The 23,561-nt window shown below is 43.5% G+C and overlaps 1 protein-coding gene across 6 annotated transcripts in view; it reads left to right on the forward strand.

Moving 5' to 3' along the window:
• Positions 1–23,561, forward strand: part of arhgap32b (Rho GTPase activating protein 32b) — a 110,488-nt gene that overhangs the window by 18,005 nt on the left and 68,922 nt on the right. For all 6 annotated transcript variants that reach the window (XM_075486586.1, XM_075486588.1, XM_075486589.1 and 3 more), the window contains exon 2: positions 17,287–17,626. In XM_075486586.1, the coding sequence (XP_075342701.1) occupies positions 17,532–17,626 (95 nt within the window). In that variant the 5' untranslated portion in view covers positions 17,287–17,531. The remainder of the gene's footprint in view (positions 1–17,286; positions 17,627–23,561) is intronic.

Here is a 23,561-nt window from a genome sequence, read left to right on the forward strand (position 1 = left end):
TGGAATGTGTCCCCGCCAGGCCTCCATAATCAAATAGAATTAAATCAAAGGGGTTGTGTCCTTTTATGGGTTCCTCTGCATATGTTTGTGCATGCCTTAATGGACCCTCACCGGAGACAAAATTGAGTTTTTAAATGAGCTCATCCTCGTCCGTGATTCACACTTTTGTTGAACTGCAGTCTGACTATGACTGAGATACGGTCAGCCTCCACGGGGGTTTAAAACAGCCTCTTGATGTCATTTGACATCACTGAAGTTGTGCAGTCAGTTAGCAAAAATAGATTTTTGTCATGAAGGGCAGCTCTGCTGCAATCGTCCGGCAATTAATCCATTCGTAAGCTGGTCTGGGCAACAATTACAATTTTTAATCTAATTAATCACATGATTTTCCTGATTAATCCCGATTAATCGCATTTGTACACAAAATCCAAAAATTAATTCAAAAGTAGTGTATAACTCCGGGTCGGGAATGAGATCCTTCCCCAAGTGGAGGAGTTCAAGTATCTCGGGGTCTTGTTCACGAGTGAGGGATGAATGGAGCAGGAGATTGACAGACGGATTGGTGCGGCGTCTGCAGTGATGCGGGCTCTGCACCGGCCCGTCGTGGTGAAGAAGGAGCTGAGCCAGAAGGCGAAGCTCTCGATTTACCGGTCAATCTATGTTCCTATCCTCACCTATGGTCACGAGCTGTGGCTAGTGACCGAAAGAACAAGATCGCGAATACAAGCGGCCGAAATGAGTTTCCTCCGCAGGGTGTCTGGGCTCTCCCTTAGAGATAGGGTGAGAAGCTCGGTCATCCGGGAGGGGCTCGGAGTAGAACCGCTGCTCCTCCGCATCGAGAGGAGTCAGATGAGGTGGCTCGGGCATCTGGTGAGAATGCCTCCTGGACGCCTCCCTGGTGAGGTGTTCCGGGCCTGTCCCACTGGGAGGAGGCCCCGGGGAAGACCCAGGACACGTTGGAGAGACTATGTTTCTCGGCTGGCCTGGGAACGCCTCGGGGTCCCCCCAGAAGAGCTGGAGGAAGTGGCCGGGGACAGGGACGTCTGGGTTTCTCTGCTCAAGCTGCTGCCCCCGCGACCCGATGGATGGATGGATGGATAGTGTATAACTTTTAGCATTTAGTTTTATTTTAAATGTACTGCCATATTAATGAAAGTGTCATAACATTTGTTGTGCAAACACACTTTTAACATTTTTATGTAGAAGCCTCGCTCCACTGTCTGTTTCCTTGAGTGACTTGCTGGTATCAATTGTATGTTTTGCCTTTAAGTGATATTTTAGACTGGAACTACTACAGTGAGAAGACTCCATGTACAGAGGCTATAGTCCTCGCTGCAGCTGGCCCCGGTTCGAGTCCCGCATCGGACGGCCCTGTGCTGCGTGTTGTTCCCCTTCTCTCTGCCCCCTGCTTCCTGTCTCTCTGAACTGTCCTATCCATTAAAGGCACAAGAGCCCCAAAAATATAATAATAATAAATAAAAAAACTGCGTTAATGCGCGATAAAATATTTAATGACGTTAAATAATCGATGAGTTAACACGATAGCAATGAGTTGACTCGCCCTAGCCCTACTTTTTATGTGAAAACTCTTGGTTTGTGTGCCTTAATATCTCTCATGCACAGAAGTAAACGTCAAGGAATTATTCAGAAAGCTGGGACATGAACATTGTGATGAGAAGGTAAAGTTCTCTACAGAGGACCAAAATCCAAACTGCAAAGCTGCAAACAGCAGCTTGTCACCATTCAGCCAAGTCGAATGCAAATATCTCCAAACACAGTGTTTTGTTTTTGTTACCACTGCACTTGTTGCAGCCGTACCATCTGTTATTGTTGTTTTCACAGTTTTTTGCGTCGGTTTTGTCAGTAAACCGCACAGCAGCCGTACTTATTCACTGAAGAAGAACGGTAACGGCTGCTTCTCGCTTTGGAGATCATGCGTCCGTTCATGGTCCACAGCGGTTCTTGCCGTCTGATAAAAGGAAATCCTGAAAATGATTGACATCAGAGCCCAAGGGTAAAATTTCGAGTGACTTTTTTATTTATATGTTTGCTTTCAGAGACCTTATAGAAAAGGCGACTCATCAACTCAGAAAATAACATGCAGGTTAACGATTTATGAATAGAAAATGTTTTTCACAGTTGAGTAGCTGCTTTTCTTTCTACATATGACATTATAATATGATATGTATAAAGCCACAATTACTCCTGCCTCCTTCCTTTAGACCAGCTGGTTGGAAGAGTGGTTTCATCCGTCCTTTGCCAGCAGGCTCACACGTTCTGCTGCCTGTGAGATTAGCTTCCCCGATGCGTACCCAAAATGCAGTCTGGCTCATCAAATCCTCTGTTTCGTCTCCTAGGAGGCCAGCCTATAAAATCAGCTGTTATGGCTAACAGGGGTTTTCTAAGCAAACACACGCACGTGCACAACATTGCACAGGCGTACCTGTTTCAAGGCAACTTCGAAATGAAATGGTTCTCATGGCTAAAAGTGGCAGCCTTGATTTACCACCTGTCTTCATGGCCTTCTTTTAAACTGTCTCTGCCACAAATGTAATCATTAGTTAGTTTGGTTAGTTGGGTTTTGTTTTAAAACACTACACACGCGATGTCTCGTAGGGAGGGGAACCCGGCCGATTCTGCGCCGTGTGTTGCTCATCTGATGGATTACAGTGTCTTTTTTTTCCACTAGAGTAAGCATTTGAGTTATGGGAGTTATGGTGTGTTTTGGAGGGCCTTTTAACTTTTCTGCAAATGCACCCCCCCCCCCCCCCCCCCCCCCCCCCTCCCCGTAGTTTGTGGACTATTGTTTTGGTGCTCTGTAGTTTTGCCTCAATAACTCCTTCAGACCTGACCTTCAACAATCATATCAAATTAGTTACCAAATCAGCCTTTTATCAACTTAAGAACATGATTCATGCTTTCATCTCCAGCAGACTTGACTACTGTAACGGTCTTCTGACTGGACTCCCCCAAAAGAGTCTCAAACAGCTGCAGCTCATTCAGAACGCTGCAGCCCGAGTTTTAACCAGAACAAAGAGATCACATCACATCACCCCAGTTCTCAAGTCTTTACATTGGCTCCCGGTCAGATACAGAATAGATTTTAAAGTTCTGCTACTCGTCTACAAATCACGGAATGGTTTAGGTCCAGAATACATGAATGACATGCTAGCTGAGTATAAACCCAGTAGAGCTCTGAGATCTGCTGACTCAGGTCAGATAGTGGAGCCCAGAGTTCAAACTAGACACGGTGAAGCAGCTTTTAGCTGTTATGCTGCACACAACTGGAACAAACTACCAGCAGAACTGAAATCAGCCCCAACTGTAAGCACTTTTAAATCCAGGTTAAAAACATTTCTCTTTCGGTGTGCTTATGGCTGAGTTTATATCTTTCTTTTTCCCCTCTTCTTTGATTGCTTTTGACTGTGTTTTAATTTTTATTCAAATTTTTTTTTTCTCTTTAAATTGCTTGTTTTTCTGTCCTTTTAAATGCCTTGTCTTTATGTAAAGCACATGGTATGAAATGCGCCATATAAATAAAGATGCCTTGCCTTCATGTTCGCCTCTCAAAAGGCACGCACACCTTTTCTGTCGAAGGTCACACTTTCTGGCTTCCACGTGACTGATCTCTCTGCAGCAGAATTGCAAAGTCACCCCCTTAAATCCAAGACAAAGCGGTGCCTTTGTGGCACACTGTTTTGTCAAATCACAAACTTGATAATGTTGTATGTGTGTGTTTTTTACACGCTCGCACGTTAGAAACTTGAGATGTTGCTGTCAAACGGAGCCTCGGCTCCTTGCTCAGGTGCAGAGTGTACATGCTTCTCTCAAAGATCAAACTTGTATCCGAGTGACCTTTCTGAACGGTTTCACTCTAATTAGCAGGCAGCCCTTATACTTGCTGTACTGCTGTTTACGTCGAGGACAAAGGACGGATGAAGACAGCCTGGGATTCTGCAGTGACGCGTTTTATCACATTCTACTCCTTTTAAAGAGTTGCACGAGGGCATTTCTCCACACTGTTCTCCAGTAAATTGGCGAAGATGCCAGCCAAAAGCGCTCAATGTTGTTTGCGGTGTTGAGGAGTTGGGCACAATTGGAGGAATGTTGAGTAGCTCCAGCCTCGTTAAGCAAAACTCGGTGTCACTGTTAAACGTCAAAGTGCGACAGTGGCACGGCAGAGTTGAAAAGAAGAACGAGTGTGGGCGAGGAACTTGTTAGTTGAAACGATTTAGAAAGAAAGAAGAAAAAGAGGAAGGAGCTCCATATGACAAATGGTTACAGATCATTACTCCCAAGGTGATGCATGCTGATACAGGAGATCTTTTCTCATGATGTTGCTAAAAAAAAATTAAAAAAAATGCAACTCTTTGACTAGAGTCATTGGCAGAGGAGAAAAGTCTAATTAAACGCAGATATTTCAGACCTCGTCTTTGAATTTCCACCAGCGCTGTGTCCAGAGGACGTGTAAGGGCTGCGCATGTGACGGCTTCAGGCTCAGTGATAACAGCTTATTGCTGAAATTAGGGGTGGGCGGTATGCACGGTATCATACCTTATGCGGTATTTTTCACCACCGGTAGAGATTTTTTTGCCATACCTTATACCGTAATAGCTCATGAGTCCTGTAGATGGCAGTAATGCAAAGTTTTGAACATCCGCTTGGATATGCCGGGCGACAGTAATCGCAAGACAAGGTAACACGAGTAATTTCTTTTACCACCTGCGGGCTAACCATGCTCCGGAATATGAAACGGGTCAAAGCGGGTGTTCTGTCGATTTCTCCTACTTGTCGAGATTTGCTATTTTGTGGTTTTGCGCATGCGCCGAGCCGATTTTCTAAGTTTCGTTTTCACGCCCATAATGTTTTGCTACCCTGCGTCTCAGCTGGTGTGTAACGGTAACATCCTCAAAATCCTGATTATTTTCTCTTTTGGAAGACATGCAAAGTAATAAAACACTTATCGTATTAACAAGCAGTTAGCTTAACATGCACAAATGGGGTGTCTGAAACATGACGCATATTTGAGCATGTTGAAAAAGTGGAAGGCGCCTATGAAAGTTACGTTATCCAAGAGGCAGCGGCTTTTCTCTCACAGAGTTTATTCGAGGAAATGTTCCTTTTCTTATTTTTAAATATAAATATAACGTATATATTTTTTATATTTCCTGTGTTTTCTGTTTTGCACAATACATTTAATTTAATGTTGCTGCAAACATCCTGATTGAAAGTGTTTATTTGGTGCTATGGTAACCACTGAGAAACTGTTCTGTTGTAATTTATATACAAAAGTACCATACCGCGATATATACCGTATACCGTCAGTGGCTCAAATTTTACCGGGGTATACATTTTAGGCCATACCGCCCAGCCCTAGCTGAAATGCATCTTGGGACTCGTAGTCAAGTTTTCCCTCTTAAGTTTTCATAGGCGCAGGCTTTTTTCCCCAAACACGTTTCCATTCTGTGGTCTCATGATTCAAGCTGTCTGTCAGTCATTTGCAGCTCCACCATCACCACTGCAGTGAGACCAGCCCTGACTCGGGTTTTGATTTTCTGTTTTAAACCCAACTCCACTGTGAGGTGGTGCAATATGTTACTCATATAGGGCAGGATGAACTGAAGTGCCCTGTGCACTGCTGAGCTCAAGAGTCACATGTCCATTTGTCATTATGAATCATTGACTTGGAAATTAAGTTAAGCTTGCTAGTTTTAACATGCTGTTTTTATCTTGGCCCGCAAATGCTGATACCTGCTCATCCAAAACCCAGGATGAGCAAATCAGCGAGGACGTTGTTCTTTGCGTCACCTTTTGAGATGTAGTTTAAAAAAGAAAACGGCAAAGTGTTTTAAAGATTTAATATACCAGGAGAAGCTCTGTTGTGAGTTACACATTCTTTACAAAGTGCTGTTTTTCTGTCCATGGAAACCACCAAGTTCAGCAGGGTTGTCGGAAAAGAAAAAACAAGAAAGGAGAAAAAGAGTGGGAAGTTGAATGCTGTTGCCAGGTCCTTCAGGAACCGCTTCAGAAGGGACTCGCGTTGACGTCATGGCTAATTTGCACATCAATATGTTTGAATAGTTTGTTCTTTCAGATGAAGGAAGGAGGCCACACGGGACACTTGTCCGATTTTCAGTTGAGTCCATGGAGAGATGTTTGTGCAGTAAAAACACACAAAAAACAAGACTTTGCATTGGAACAATAGTTCATTCTTCTTTCCAGGCATTAATCTTTTGCATCGTACTTTACAAACAGATGGTTATCTTTTTCATTTGCTTTACAAATGTTGTCATTTCCTCCGATACAGCTAACAGGCATGCCGTTATTCATTACCCCGTTCCTTAAAAAAAGTAGAGACACTAGAAAAGAAATAACAACAAACTGGGACACTGTTCATCACACTCTGGCAGTGTTTGTGACGCAACAAGGGAGGCGGTGTTGAAAGGGAAGTCTCTTCCTACATTTACTTGATGTAACATTTCAGAACAACAGCTCAGTCTCCTTTTTTCCTATTTTTCATTTAGTAATGCAGTGTTTGGCAGGTATTAACAGCAGGTCGAGCATCCAGACTCAGCATGTAAGAGTCTGTTGCAACCCATGCAGAATGATGATTGATATTTTGTTGATGAAATAAACAAGGCCTTCCCTTCATGTCACCAAACCTGCATACATCATTTAGTAATAATGGCGTCTTCACTGATGTTCACTCTACCTTTGCACTGTGCACCCTCGGACTGTCACAGATGCTGACTTTTGAACAATGTGCTCACGGAGTCAGATCGTACCATTGCTTTTCTGCCTGAAAGATGCTTCTATGATTTGAAAATGATCTAATTTTGATTTGTCAGAGCACATGATCTTTAAGGAACTATCATGTTTTGTAAATGATTAACAGCTTTGGAGATCTGAGGGACATTTTGTGCCATTCATTTTTTTCTTTTATTATTTCGAAGCCGTTGTGACTGCGCTGAATGAATTGAGCTCAATTTTGCCAGAGGTTATTCATTAAAAAAAGTTCCTTATATTAGCCTAGAATGGCGAAGCTAAGGAAAAAAAAACCCTGACACGTTTGTTCCCAATGACAAAAGATCTCCCTTTGGAAAATCATGGAAAATGCCATTTTTGATCCCACATTGTTTGTGTTGAACTACTAGCTTTCAATCTGAAAGTTTTTTTGCAAGTAAAAATGCATGAAAATCATTGTTGTTGCCAATCATTAATCCAATAAAAATAATAATCACATATTGGTTGAAATGAATTTTGTGGAAACCTTTTAAGATTATATTTTGTTTGTTTTTCGGTTTAAAAAAACAAACAAACAAACAGTGGAGCTATGTAAGCATACTGATCCTTAAAGGGTTAAAATCCCTCAAATATAATTTAATATTTAGTTGTAAAAGATTGAGTCGGTTAAAGTTGTTAGTTTAGTTTGGATTAGGATAATGAAGGTCCTCCTAAGGGTTAAATCCGCAGCAACGTAATTAGTTTTTGGTTTTTACAGTGATGAACCACCTCAGTTAAATTGACTCATCTTCTCTGGGATCCTCCTTTTTATACCCAGTTAAACCCAATCCGAGGAGGAATCACCTTGGACCATGTGCATCAAACTGTGGGTCGTTTCATCATTAAAACGATGTAAAAGGACACAAATGTGCAGGCGCCCCCCCCCCCCCCCCCCCTTTTTTTTTTTTTAAAGAATCTCAGTCGTTATGAAATTATATGAATATTAGTTCTACAAAATGTATTTAATAGCAATTCCGTGGCTGTTTTCCCACGAACCTCTGTGATAGTTTGGCTTCAAGCTGTGGTATTAAACAGAGGGAGTCCAAACAGTTTTTTATCCAGTTTTTCCCAAATCGTGCAGCCTGACCCGATCTTCATTCCCATTTCTAGCATTGAATTGCTGCACACCCTCCCATGATTAGCCGAAAATATCACATACAAGCACCACTCTGTTGAAATGACAGTGGAAGCAATGAAGTGTAATTTGACCAAATGTGAAATGAGACACTCATCAGCAAAGTTGAGAAAAAGAAACTAGTTTTATTTGGTGATTTTACACACATTTTTACGAGGCTGGATTACAAGTAAAACGGTTAATTGCACATCTGCTTGCACACCTGGTTGTTGAGGTTGCAGCTTCTCTCAGCTGCTTCCCTCTTTGAAGTCAGTCATGATATTCGAGCTGGAGACATCAAAGGGGCCGGGCGTTCTGACCAATGTTTTGCCATATTTTGTTCAGACGTCTGAGCAGACCATACTTTCTTCTCCATGTCCTGGATCGTGTTTTTATTTTCCTTTCGAGTCCCCTGACCTCGTCTCTTGTGTTCTCATTGGCCGTAGCTCCTCGCTGATGAGGATCCTTAAAAACGGCAAACAAGCTGCCCATACAGTCAGGGACCGAGGCGTCTCCACGGGCCTCTGGAATCTTTGTAACGTTCACGCGGATCGAGACGCTGGTTTTCCACAGATGTGGGCCGTTGTGTACAAGTGAACATCTTAAAATCTTATAGTATGAAGCAGGCTTCAAACAGCGGAAATCCTGGAGCACTACAAAACCATCTTTAAATACTTGTTTTTCTTTTCAAAGCATCATTGCAGCCATCCCGATTCACAACCGTGCTGCACGACTGTGGGAGTATGTCACAAAAGGGATTTGAATCAAGTTCAGAGGGGTTTGATCGTTCCGTGATAATCTGGTGAAATTGTGGTTTTGTTTTATGTTCACATTTGTCACCACATCGGGCTTAAATTGGTCTGAGAACATGTGTAAACCTGGCCTGGAAAATGCACGAGGTGTGCACATTCTCCACCAGAGGAGAGAAAAAAAAAAGTTGTAGTTGTGGTTGTGCCTGTTCTCATCGTTTACACATCTGGCCCCAGGTGTTTAAGGTTTGTTTGCTCAACTTTTCTTTCCCAACTCTTTTTACAGCTTGTGGCTGGCTTCTCAATTTCAACAATGATTTGCAAGTCGTCTTATTCTGTGTTGTTTACGTTGTTCAGCATCCATAACCGCATAACAAGGTTATGATATATATGTAAATGTATTTTATTTATACAGCCCTTTACAGGCAGTCATTACCGTGTACCAAAGTGCTTTACAGCAGGTAATAAATAAAGAGAAGAATAAGTAAAAACAAATAAAAAACAATAAAACAACAGTGAAAGCAATAAAATACAACAAAATCGAATCAGATAAAATAAGATAAAAGTGTCATCATACTACTGGGTATTAAAAGCAATCCTAAATAAGTAGGTTTTTAGCCTAGATTCGAAGAGGCCCAGGTCAGAAATAAGACGCTATATGAACCTTGTTCTTGTTGTTAAATCTGTGATCATATGTGACCCAGCTGAATATTTCTCGACTCATCTTCGGTTACACAGTCATTGTGATGACGGTGAGGTTTGTTTTCCCGTGCAGAACCTTATCCGTCGCGGCTTAATCGCTGAGATGAGCCGAGTCTCCCTCCTTTCCCAAGGTCGGCCTTTTTCTGTGTTTTCTGCTGCATCAGGTGTTGGTGGGACGCTCAGCCCGCTTTGCCCTGCCTGGCTGCCTGCTCGGCATACACAAACTCACTTTCTCTTTGAACTAATTCACACATCTCATTCCCTGTGTGTATAAAAAGAGATGTGCTTTTCCACACCTGCAGCATGTGGAGGCAGGAGCTTAAGCACACGCACACAAAGTTTTCAGCTGTGTGTGTTTGTGGAGTTTGCACTAGCTCAGGTCATGAGATGAATGTCAGCATATAGCCTGTGTCTGTGTGTCCACGATGCCCTGGGCGTGTGTCACACCCCCTCTACATCTTAGCAGTCGATGTTAGAATACATTAGAGTTGTTTGGTCGACGCAGGGTTTTTAAAACGGGGGTTTTAAGTCGTGTACTGCACACATGCAGAGCCACACTTTCCATCCAGAGACTCGCATTAATCACAGGATAAAACATGGACACCAGAACCTGATCTATAAATCATCTATAAATCCTGATTTATAGATGAGCTTTCTTATTTTTACAACAAACTTACTCATGGGTTTTTGAACCGTCATGCTATTTATCATTGTCGATACTGTCTTTTCCTTGGCTTTTAATACCACGTAGGCTGTTGATTTTATGTACACAGATATTTTATTTGGGGTGGGGTGGACAGTCTATTTATTTATTTAGAAGAATAGAAGAAGAATAGAAAAATACTTTATTCATCCCCCAATGGGGGACATTAGTCAAGTAGCTCAAAAAATTATTAATATTTACAATGATTGTATATTAACAACAACAATAATGATACCAATTCTAATAAAAATACTACTACTAACTTACTACTACTAATAATAAATGACTAAATAAAAAAAGATACAAATAAAAGATACAAGAAAAATAAAAAAAGTATTATGTATTTATTATGTTTTATTGTATTTATTTTATTTTACAGAACTTTGGAAACCTTTGTTTTTATTTAAACTGTGCTTTATAAATAAAGTGGATTGGATTGGATTGTCGAATATTAGTTTTTGAACACGGGCGAATCGTCTTTAGGCCCTGTGATGGACTGGCAACCTGTTGGCAGCTGGGTTAGACTCTAGACCCCCTGCAAATCTGATTTTGATAAAGCGGGTAAATAAAATAAAAAAATGGAAGGATGAATTGTCTTTATTTGATGTTATAAGGTACCTAAAGTACCCACCAAAGCGCTCTGGGAATCCTTCTGCCTCAGATGTAGGACCAGCTGCTTCAGTGTGGCCCATGAGAATCCTCTTCCTCCCACACTCTCTCTCCTCTTTCACCTCCTCCCGTCCCAGCTTCCCCATTTCCCCCAGAAATCTGCCAGGACAGAATAGAATTTTTTATATCCGTTTACTCAACTACTGACCAAGTCTAGTCATGTCGTCGTTGGCACTATAGTAATTATACCTGGGAGGGTGTTTTCTGCCATCATTACAGCACAACAATGAGATATTTGATGGGATGTAAGCACTTGAAATTTGAGATTAGTGCGACACGTGCGCAGTGTTGAAATTAGTCAAAACACGAGAAGGAATGTTAACTGCAACCTCAGGTCCCGATGTCACCCTCATTTAGCTGATATATTTTTCTTGCCCAGGAGCTAAATTTACCTGTCTGAAATAGAGCAAAGAAACAACAGGAATTTATGTACAAAATATACTTTGGCTGTGACTATTTAATCAACATGAACGTCTAGGTACTTCGAAGACCTGTATTTGTCAAGAATGACATAACACACACTATAAAAAGCTGTTATGCTACCTAATGTGGTATGAAAACTTCTCGGCAAGCATTAGCCCGTCTCAAACCAAGGATGGACAGATGTCTACCACAAACGAACATCGCACATCCGGTCTGAATCTGCTCTGCTGCTGAAGACGGATGAGCTAACCCTGAAAGCACTTCTATTCTAACGGCAGAACGGACTTATTATTCATTATCTGATCTGATCACCGGCTCCCAAAGCGTTCGACCCAAAAGAAAGCAATGAAAGCAAATTAGCTCACCTCTCCTGGTTCCATCTTTTGATTTTATGGATTTGTTCTCATTTGAAAGTATCTTTTGGATTTTGAAACTTTGCATGAACAAAATAAAAAATAGGACACCTTTGGCTTTAGTAAATAGTTTAGAGGATGTTAAAACAACTTTTGTAACATTTTCTAGACCCAGTAGTAAGCTGAGGAACCAAGTTGTGTGCTAATTGAGTCATGAACATTTGGAACATTCATTTAAAACTATGGTTAATGTGAACGGTTAAAAATGGGCGGAATTGAACGTTCACAAAGGATCAACAAATCGGTTTGCCTTCACGATTGAGCAATCATGACAGCAAAGCACCTGAGAAGCCGTGTGTGGAAGTATTTTGAGTATTTTACACAGTAGATGGAAAAGAGGAAGTCGTCTCGGCCAGTTTTTTTCTAAAGCAGCTTTCTTTTTCTACAACTAACAGACCTAACAGCTGGTCACCCACATGGGGTAGTAAAGGAAACGCATCAAGCCAGGCAAAGTCAAAGATACTACTGTCTGACTGCCCAGCATTTACCACTGAGTCAAGTCAAGTCTTTTATTGTCAGATACACAGAACAACAGAGTCAGACTGGACACTGAAATTCTTAGGACAGGGCACCGTACAGCAGCTACCATAACAAGACAGGACATAACATGCCGTAACATGTCGTGTCATAAGTACTCTACTAAAAATATTTACAAGACAGTACAATAGATAGGCAATGTGGATACTACAATATGCAATATACATTTTTAACGCTAATTACAAGAGCTGTACTGTACATATAATACACATAATAGCATATGCTAATCAGAGACCTATACTAACTATAATATAAGGAAAATAAAAAAAGAAATACAATGTTGTGCAATATTTAAGGTTGCAGTGCAATCTGCAGTGGAGGTAGGCATGTATAAGTATAAAGTGTGTAAAGTATAAGTGTAAGTGTCGAATGTGAAAGTGATGAGAGTGCATTATAGTCCATTTAGGAGCCTGATGGCCTTAGGAAAAAAACTGTTCTGCATTCTGCGGGTGCGAGACCGGATGCTTCTGTACCTCCTACCAGAAGGCAGCATGGTGAACAGTCTGAAGGATGGGTGGTGGCAGTCTTTTAGGATTCTGCCAGCTCTACGAAGACATCTTGTGTGGTAGATGTCCTGAAGGGTTGGGAGTTTCCTACCAATGATGCACTCAGCAGATCGTACCACACTGCGTAGGGCCTTACGGTCCATGGCTGTGCAGCTCCTGAACCACACTGAGATGCTGCCAGTCAGGATGCTTTCTATAGTGCACCTATAAAAGTTGGTGAGGATGACTGGGTTCATGCCAAACTTCTTGAGTCTCCTCAGGAAGAAGAGGCGTTTCCGGGCAGCTTTGACCACCTTGTCTGTGTGGGCAGACCAGGTGAGATCATGGCTGATATTAACCCCAAGGAACTTGAAGCAGCTGACCTTTTCTACTTCAGATCCGTTAATGTGGAGAGGTGCATGCTCCACCCCCTGCCGCCTCCTAAAGTCCACGATCATCTCCTTCGTTTTGCTGATGTTGAGAGAGAGGTGGTTCTCCTGACACCATGTTGTCAGGGTGTCCACCTCCTCTCTGTAGGCTGACTCGTCACTGTTAGTGATGAGGCCCACGATGGTTGTGTCATCAGCAAACTTCACGATGAGGTTGGAACTGTGCGTTGACGCACAGTCATGTGTGAACAAGGAGAACAGGAGGGGGCTGAGCACACAACCCTGGAGGGTGCCAGTGTTTGTGACCACTGTGGCTGAAGTGCGGTCACCGAGTCTCACCACCTGTGGCCTCCCCGTCAGGAAGCTGTAGATCCATTTGCAGAGGGAGGTGTTTAGTCCCAGATCTGCAAGCTTGGAGACGAGTCTGGAGGGGATGATGGTGTTGAACGCTGAGCTGTAATCAATGAACAGCATCCTCACATACGAATCCCTCTTTTCCAGGTGGGAGAGCGCGGTGTGCACTGTCAGGGCGATGGCGTCATCTGTAGACTTGTTGGACCGGTATGCAAATTGCATCGGGTCCAGAGTGGGAGGCAGTGAGGAGCAGATGAATGATTTGACCAAGCCGCTCGAAGCACTTCATGATGACAGAGGTCAATGCTATCGGGCGATAGTCATTCATGCTGGTGGCTTTAGTGTTCTTAGGCACAGGGACGATGGTGGTCCTCTTGAAGCAGGTGGGGAGTACGGATAGGCTGAGGGAGAGGTTGAAAATGTCACTGAAGACCCCTGCAAGCTGGTCAGCGCACCCCCTGAGCGCCCTACCTGAGATGCCATCGGGGCCCGGGGCCTTGCGAGGGTTGACCTTTTTGAGGCACTGCCTCACCTCCGCTACAGACAGAGTAGGCATACTGCTGTCACGGTCATCAGGTAGTTCCGCTACAGGGGGGTCACCTTCTTTCTCAAAACGAGCATAAAAGGCGTTCAGCTCGTCTGGTTGTAGTGCAGAGAACTGGGTTTCACTGCAGCCCCTCCCTTTGTACTCTGTGATGGCTTGTAGTCCACTCCACATGCACCTGGGGTCAGAGCCATGATAGTTGGACTCCACCCTGGACCTGTAGGTCCGTTTGGCAGATTTAATGGCCCTCAAGAGGTCATATCTGGCCTTCCTGTACTGATCAGGATCCCCTGAGTTAAAGGCGGCAGACCTGGCTCTGAGGCTGGCCCGGACCGCTGTATCAACCCAGGGCTTCTGATTGGGGAAGGACCGGACAGCCCTCTTGGAAACCATATCATCATTGCAGTGGTGAATGTAACCAGTAACAGTGTCTGCATACTCATTAATGTCCCCATCTGCTGCCTCCCGAAACATCAGCCAGTCAGTGGTGTCAAAACAGTCCTGGAGAGCCTCTATACTCTCATCACACCATTGATAGACTGTCCGCATAACTGGTCTGACCTGTTTCAGCTTTTGTCTGTATGCAGGGAGGAGAAGAATGGAGGTGTGATCTGCTTTTCCAAAAGCAGGGCGGGGGAGGGGTTTATAACTGCCCCGGAATGCAGTATAGCAGTGATCAAGGGTCTGGTCTCCCCGTGTTGGGAAATCAATGTGCTGATGGTATTTCGGCAGGACCTTCTTCATGTTAGCTCTGTTGAAATCTCCAACAACAATGAAGGCTGCCTCTGGGTGCACATTCTCCAGACTGTTAATAATACCATACAGTTCATCCAAAGCAGCAGCCTTATCTACCTGAGGGGGGATGTAGACCACCGTCATGATGACGGCAGTAAACTCCCGCGGTAGATAGAAGGGTCTGATTTTTACAGTTAGCAGCTCAAGGACCGGAGAGCAGTGAGATACCATTATTGCTATATCCGTAGCCCATAAAAAGTTAACCATAACACACCCCTCCGCCCCTGCACTTGCCTGAGTCAGCAGTCCTGTCCTGGCGGAATAAGTTGAATCCCGACGGTGTAACAGCTGTGTCGGGTATCTCCGGGACGAGCCACGTCTCAACGAATGCCAAAACACAGCAGTTTGTGATGTCCCGTTGGAATTTGGTCCGTGCATTTAGTTCATCCATCTTGTTGTCAATGGACTGAACGTTGGCAAGTAAGATGGTTGGTAAAGTGGGTTTGAAGTACCTTTTTCGAGTACGGACGAGGACTCCAGCACGTCGGCCTCATTTCTTCCTCCTCCGTCTTGTAGGTGAACAGAGCGGCAGAACAACAAAGAGCCCGCTGCAGTCCGAGCTCGCACTCCGGAAAGTTGAGTGAAAGTTCGTAAAATAATCCTTTCCAAGTGACGAACGTATATTCATAAGTGTCTGCTGGTCATACTGTATGAGTGACACTGTAATGCAAACGAAACGAACGAAGAAAACGAGCAAAACAAACAGAAAGTTTGGTAGCGACGACGGAGCTCCCAACAGTGCGACCGTCTTGCTGGCGCAACGGAAGCTGATGCTTAGGGCACTGAGGCTTAGGGCTGTAGCGATATTCGAATCTCACGATACGATACACGATATTCAGCCAACGATTCGATACACTTACATCATTTTCTGAAAAATAAGGACAGTGTGATTTGACATGAATCGTCGCTGATTGGACTGGTGGTCCGTTTTCTTTGAAGCGGAAGGACAACACCGCCAGACTTTATATAACATTTTTATGAACTAATTTATCACTGTTTTGTAGAATGTGACCTCCTGGCATTGTATTGTATTATATTAATGTTCTGTGTTTTCACTAATTGGAACGTCCTACTTTTCAATAAAGTTTGCTTTAAAATAAATAAATAAATAAATATTAAAAAATAAATAAAAAAATCAATACTCGTGGACAAAAAAATCAATACTTTATCGGGAAACAAAATATCGATATATATCGCAGTATTGATAAAATTGTAAATTGTAAAATATGTCATCGCTGATGAGACAACAATGGGTATATGTTAGACTATGTGGCCCATTGGTAATGTTTCATTTATAATGAGTGGAGTTTTCAGGAACATGATGGAACTGCATAATACAGTTGAAGATCCACACAATCCCATCACATTTTGTACAACTGTAAAACTCCACATGGGATAAACTTAAGAGAACACTTGAGGATAAGATACCAGAGGATGGATGTACGTTGTTGGCCACACATTTGCATGACAGTAACCGCTTCTTGCATGTTAGCAACACGAGAACGGGACATTACAAAGGAAGCCGCACCGCTGTCCATTATGCTGAACTAATCTGTAGCTCGTTGGATGAATTTCACAGCTGTCGCCACAGACAGTGCTCTGAACTGTGTGAATGCTACATTTTACAGCTTATTTTTGTTCCCAGTTTGGTCTAGCCGGCAGGGCCCGAGGGCTTTAGGTGAAAGCTGCATTAAGACAGGAGCTTGACAACTGAATCTCTGAATAACTGCATCATCAGATGGAATACCAACTCATGTTCAACTAATCCAAAGAAAGTTTTTTAAGTCAAAGATTTTCAACTTCCGAGTGTTGTAATGGAGGCAGTATTACCAGATTATTAGCCATCAGCTTCTTCCTGCTCCAAACTACTTCATATCATCTGTATAAAACAGACTCTTAATTTTACTTCAGAAGATTGTCTTTTGACCTTTTTGCCATGAAACTTTTGCTCTATAGTTACCCCCACAAATGAAAATCGTAAAGAAGGTTTGAATTCTATAATCGGGATTAGGGCAACACTGATTCATGATTTAGTGCCGTTTTTGCTACTCGATGTTGATCGCTCTCTGTTCATTTCTGACTCCAAAGCCCTAGATGGCATAAACCGGATAACACTGCAAATCTATAGCCAACAACTAGATTACAATTGTGTTATAATGTGACAGAACTGGAATGAAACTGAAAGCCAATAACTGACGTCATGCCGGCTACGTCCTTCTTAGATATTTAGTCTTTACTTCAAATTCCACCGAGCTTGCGTTTTCTGTCTGCAAACTGTCAGTAAGTCAGGTGACACGTGAACAAAGCGCTCCTGTAGAGGTGTAAAAGATGAGATTTTAAAAATGGCTTGGCTGTGAAAAGATTTGACCATTATGTTTGTGGCCTGGGGAACAGACGTCAGACAGCAGAGGGTGGCAGGGCAGCTGATGTTGGTGTTTGACTGTTGATTCACACTGACAAGTGTGTGCTAGAATCTCCATGTGTTAACACCGAAGTGAAACCCTGCTTTGCAAAGCTCATGACTCACTGGATTTACAGTCTACGCTTACAATTAATGATTTTTTTTTTCTCTCCCCCCCCCCCCCATCTTCCTCTGTACTTCTTCCACCACACATCGTTTTCACAGTTCTGTGTCCCCTGTCATTATTCCCCACACTCCTCCCACCGTCTGCTTTTTCCTCCTCGTTATCGTCCCTCTTGTCTCTACATGTGATATTTCTTTTTTTCATCTCATTCGGCTTTCTCCTTCCTGATCTACCTCTTCACATCCTTTCCCTCCCTCCCTCCCTCCCTCCCTCTCCTCCTCCTCCTCCTGCTCGTCCCTCCCTCTCCACTTCTCTGGCAGGCTGCTCATTGCGGTGAGTCAGTATCATGGAGGAAGGCAGCGGGGCTGCTGCAGCGGTGGGGAGTGCAGCACTGGGACTGCTGGGAGCCGTAGCCACGTCCAGCCATGACATCTTGGACAGGTAAGAGAGAATTACGAGGCTGGAGCACTACCTCACGAGCAGACCAACCCCAACGTCCTCCATCAGAGTTAAGTGTGCATGTGAGAAGGACCACACCTTTAGTGAGCATGCTAGTTTGCCGAGAGTCAGAGAAGGTGCATGAAGAGTGTGTGTGTTTAAGGATTTCATGTGTGTGTCTCCCTCTGAGTCATCTTGGATTGTTATTGGTAAATTCCCTGGCTTTTACAGTTGGAGGAATCCGGTTTGTGCTTGTGAGCGTGCACATACGTATATATGGTTGAGTGTGTCCTAATGATACTCAGCTTCCTCTATACCTCAAGGAGAAATGACACCAAGGTATGCGCATGCAAAGGAGGAGGGGGAGACACTGAGGTATAGATGTGCCTGAGAGCTATAGCTGAGCTGATAGGGTGAGTTTGCAGAGTCACCACCCCACCCCCTGATAAGTCTACCCCCCCCCAAACACACACACTCACACAAACTCACACACACAGCCCATCAGCCCCCATAGCAACTGGACGACAGCCATCTCTAATCGTCACCACTGGAAACTTCTCATTCAGATTTCCCTCAGCCACAGTCAGTCAGCTCCCAGCTCCAGCAACCACTGCCCCCACCAAGGGGCTGAGAGGATCAGCTTTCACCCAGTTACGTCAGTGCTACAGCTGTACCCACTCCAACATGCTCGTGCAGTGTCATCACATACGTGCCTTCCCTCGTGTATTAACACTCCAAAAAACAAAACCCATATGGACTGGCTTCTAGAAATCATGATTCAAGAGGATGTTTTAGGACAAACATTGCGGGCATCAAACGCACACACAACAAACAGTTCTCAGTCTGTGCTGTTCCTCGGCTGGCTTCCCCTCCACGGTGAGTTATCTTATCAGCTAGCAGGTGCTGCGGGGGACGTAATTTATTTCCTCTACATTATAGTTGTTACGCTTTCTGCCAATGAGGTTTAGCTAATCTCTATCACCTCCTGGGGATCTCCTTTGACACGTCGAAACAGAAATTAAGGCAGTGACTCATTTGGCAGTCGTTTCTATTAGTCACCGCACATTTTGGACAGATATCTTTTGAAATGCACTTCTGCACACCAGATGATCCCCTGTCATCCAACCAGGTAGCCAGTAGCGCTTCTCCTCCTGCTGGATTTGTGGAGCGCGGATGTTTGCTGCTGTAGATGATCTGTTTCTAGAAAAGGACGGTGGCGGGGATTACGGTTAAAGCCGCTCAGCCCCTCCACCTGCCCCAAGTTCACCACCCTGGCAGTGCTAAACCGGGGGTCAAAATCCTGCATTGGGGTTACCATGGCAGCAGCAGCTTAGAATACATTAGACAGTGGTCCAACATTGCACTTGAGGACGAATCTGTGAAAAGAAGAGAACAGAGGGGAAAAATAGTCCCAGTGTCAACGGGGAAGGGCATTCGGCTGTTGCTCGTGATTTATAGAAGTTGTCCGATGAATCCTGCTGGACAGGAGTGGATCTGAGGGTCGGCAGCCAGGAATCAGGATGGTGGCCCTTGTGTTTTTAAACCTACTTGCCATGCTATGTTAAAGGCTTTTTTATATTACATAAATCTCAGAGTGCCTCTGCTCTTTTCCCCCTTTTCTTGGACTTACACTTCACCCGGTACAGATGAGCACCTGAGTAACATTGTTTGCACAGTCTCCTGAGCGTTCTAAGCCCCTTTGTGTCTAATCAGGAGGGTGGATTGGGGACAAGCGGCCCCATGAGGTGACACAGACAAATGGGGCAAAAATGCTGTAAAACTGCATCCTGTTCAGTGATGCCATAATCCAGTCAGACAGATCACTGGACAACATAGTTATATTTCTAAATGTATCACGTGGCTATAAATTTAAGGCTGGAAAACCCCCCAGTTACGTTAGACAATTAAAGATTTTAAACTCTTGTTTATATTCTGTCAACGCATCGATGGAGAATCATCGTGGCGCTGTCATGGTCAAGTAAAGACATCAGTCCTCAAATTGAGTTGATAAGTTGTTCATTCTCAATACAAACGGTTTGCTCAGTTTAGAAAAAGTTATGTGAGGCAATGAGTTCAAAGTAATTCAATGTAAAGATGATAAGATGTTCAAATGGAGCTCATTACGTCCAAAGTTAACACTTTCAGAGCTTGAAGTCACCTTAGATAGACGTGTGGCCTTTGTCCTTCATTGTATGTGTCATTAATTTAAACGCACACCAACAAGTTAATCCTTTACACGGTTATTTTATTTTTTTTAGATTATTTGGTGATCGATGAAGGTTTTGCTGGATTTTGGTTGGGAGTTTTTCACAAACGCCCCTCAGGTTTTAGTCGGCTGCTTAACTTTTGGAACGTTTAGGTCTGAATGGCTCAATCATCGAGTGTCACTTCATTCCTGTTTACCAGCATGTTCCTTCAGTGAGAGCTTTTATTCAATAAATTGATTCCCATCCAGCATTTTTCCAGCCTTGGTTTCAGCGATCAGTGCCACACAGCAGCCGCACTGCTAACATCGAACGGACGGTCAGTAGTACAGCTGTCTAGAATCCACGCCTGAGATCTCCTCAGAGAAAACCCGGAGAAAATCTTGCTGGCAGCGCTCAGGGATTTCTGTAAATCGACATCCGCAGTGGAGAGATATTGCATCGAGTCGCACTGTATGTCAGAGTTGAAATAGCGACTTTAAGAACAAGTGAAGCACCGCAGCGTGCCAGATCAGATTGTTTGGGCAGTTTCCCCTCGTCTGTAGAAAAACGTGGATGGAAGTCTGATCTGTGATGCCATATGTGGGACAGATATCCGGCTTCAGTAGGATTGGAGCTAAACTGTTGCATGACTCGAGAGATGGAGAGAGCGGATGACATCCAGACCCCATGTGAGGTGTTAATAGTGTGCATTGTCCGCTAACGGCTTGCTTCCCTAAGGTTTTCCTTTATACTGGAAATTAAAAATTTACAGCCTATTACTTGCAGATGCTCTTCACCTGCTCACTTTTATCAAATGGGGTTAAATGATTTGTTGCTAAAGTAATAACTTTGCAAGAAAAACTGGCCCCAATTTTGTTCAGATTTATTAAGATATTCAATTAGAGGCACACTTGACATTGCTTAAAGATATTCAGATAGAATGTTCAGGGGGGAAAAGGTTGTTAAAGGACTGACGTTGACAGCTTTACTGTGTGGCCGTTTAACGATGAGACGGATGACTTAACACGTTAAATCCTCACTTCAGTGGTCAAATTAAAACAGTGACGCGGTGCACGTTACAATATATACGTTCGCAGTGTGACATTAAGAAGAAGTTGATGAATTTACAAGAAGAAAACTTAAAAAATGGCATCTCGGCTTCATTTGAGCTGCCTTTGACTAAAAGGTAGTCGGCATCATTCAAAGCTGAGGATAATAAACCAGGCTTCGGCTAAGAATTTCACATCTCTTCATGTTTGTCATGATAGTAAACGGCTGTCGGCTACAACCTTCTCCTTTCTACAGCTTGTTAAGACGGATTATTCTGCGACAACAACTGCTTCCGTCACGTTCCCCGAGATGTTGTTTTGACTCCCGTAAGCAGTCAAAATAACCTTCAACATTCAACAAAACATTCGATTCTAACCAAAGCAACCAGACGATGGCTTAATTTGCCTTTATTTTTTGCTTCTATTTTGTCTTTGGATTTCACTTTTTAGTGTTAGTAAATAGTTGTAAAATAATGCAGGAAATGAATCAAAATCAAAATGGATTTAAAAAGCAGCCATCGGACTGGATTTAGCGCTGCTGACTGAGGACAAAGGCAGGAAGCCGCCGTGAAATTTAACAGTTTGGAAAATCCGAGATAAAATCTGCCGCACTACTTTATCAGACACTCGTGGAGGGAGAGAGACGAGTTGTGTCAGAGCAGCGAGGGAAGAGGAAGCCCAAATACAAAGCCTGATAAGGGAGTAACATTGGCAGTAACACGAGACTACAGTTACGCAAAAGGCTGTTATTCTTCAAGACTTAGGAAGGAGTCTGAGGTCTTCACCCAGCCTCCAAACTCCCCAGATCCCCATCTGATGGCCACAAAGTTTGCATTCCACAACCCGCTGGGCCCAAAGGATTCTCTTGCTCATATCCCGGCATCAGACACTCACAGACACACTCATATGCTCTCCGATATTAAGCAGGTGGTCGTGAAATTTGAGCTCATGTAAGTGTGCCGATATGTTTAAAAAGAAGGAAAAAAAACTGAACTTACTTAAACCCTCCCTGATTGTGGTTTTATTTATTTTAACTTGCATGCTGTTGTCTCTTCAGGCCGCACGTTGATTTGTGTTTACTGAATATTCCTCCAGTCCAAGCCTTGGCCTCGAAAGCAGCTCATGGAAACTCGGTTGCATCGCGGCAGCTTCCTGAACTTTGCTTTACTGGCCTTTCCTTTGACCTACATCTGTCACAGATTTGCTACTGCTGTCATTTTATCATAAAAGAAACTGCAGTGTATACTATCAATTGCTATCTTTTAGTCACTTTTGGGACATTTTTTATTTCTTAGGACCAAAACACAGATTTTGGGGAATTCTGAAGGTGACTATTTGTGGATGAAAGACCATAAATATCAATATGTAACAAAAGGCAGAGAGCGATGCACTTTTCCTCAGCTTTCAGTCCCCCACTCAGTGGGTATCTCTGTCATCAGACCAGTGCCATAATATTCTCTGGAGGGTATCATTGGCAGTGCTAAAAGTGGCCCGTTTCCATGTGTGTTCAGTCCACTACAGAAAGCATGCTATGCTCTGCAGAGATGCTTTCATAAACAGTGATCACAGTGTTGCTGTGTTGATTCATTTCTCATCACCTCGGTGGATTTTGTGTCTTTAAAAAAAAAATAATTAAAAAAAATGATCTTTTTCTATAAAAACCAACAGTCGTTCAGAAACGAAAGCTTCTAACATGAGATATTTTCATCGTTCACATATGAAAGGGTTGAGTTTAACTTTCATCTGCCGTTCTAGACTCATTCATTATAAAAGTCCAGTGAGGAAACGGGTAGAGTGGAGTTCGGCTGAGCTCTGAGTTCCAGGAGTACCTCTGATGTGTAAGATTCTTATCCATCACTCAAAGCTGTCAAGGAGGCATCCTTAATTCAGCCAGCGGAGCAACAAGCCAAACTGCGGCAAATTCTCCCAAGATGTTGGAACACGCTACCTGTCAAATAGCTGTCGCTTACTCTGAATACTGATTCAGGTTTTTTACTGGTTTGTTCATTACGTCAGACTTTTCAAATCCCCAACTCCTGCGAGGGGTCTCGCAATCACTCCTTGGCTTCCACACTGGTCGATGATGTAAACCTAGAATTATTGGCCGTGTTGAGTCATACATTCAGTGGTAGGGAGTGGTGGTTGAAGACCAATTGGGACAGGGATTCACTGCTTTCATTTCAGAGCGAAAGTCGAGTGAAACTGCGAGGTTCTCTTGTTGTCATTTTACAAATTTGGAGGGTGAAAAGTCAGAACAGAAGGCTACGAGCTAATGGATACAGGGCGAAGTCTCCGGTTTGGTCCCTCTTTCATCCGGTTGTGCTGAGGGTGGACAGAGAGCAGGGGCAGAAGGCTGCTGGAGATGAGCAAAGACCTTGAGCCGGGCTTGTAGAAAGAGCAGTTTTCTGTTTGCTGACATGTCTCCTCATCAAGAGATGCTGGGAATTCTGGGAGGGTGACGCTGTCTGAAAGTGGCTCACGCTGTGTCACTAGTTCTCAACTCTCCCCGGTAAGTGGTGCCTGGAAGCATGTCATTAGGATGAGTGTGGCTGTGGGACGTCAGGAACTCTGGACTCCTTTTCACAAGTTGTTGATGACAAGACAGCTTTCTGCTGCAGGATAGACGGCTTTATGATCAGATGTTTGCCTCAGTCTGTCGCCTTTATGGTGTAGGATGTTTACAAGACAGCTCATAATTTCTCT

This window comes from Odontesthes bonariensis, chromosome 16 (assembly GCF_027942865.1).
Source record: "Odontesthes bonariensis isolate fOdoBon6 chromosome 16, fOdoBon6.hap1, whole genome shotgun sequence".
In the NCBI taxonomy this organism is placed as follows: Eukaryota; Metazoa; Chordata; class Actinopteri; order Atheriniformes; family Atherinopsidae; genus Odontesthes; species Odontesthes bonariensis.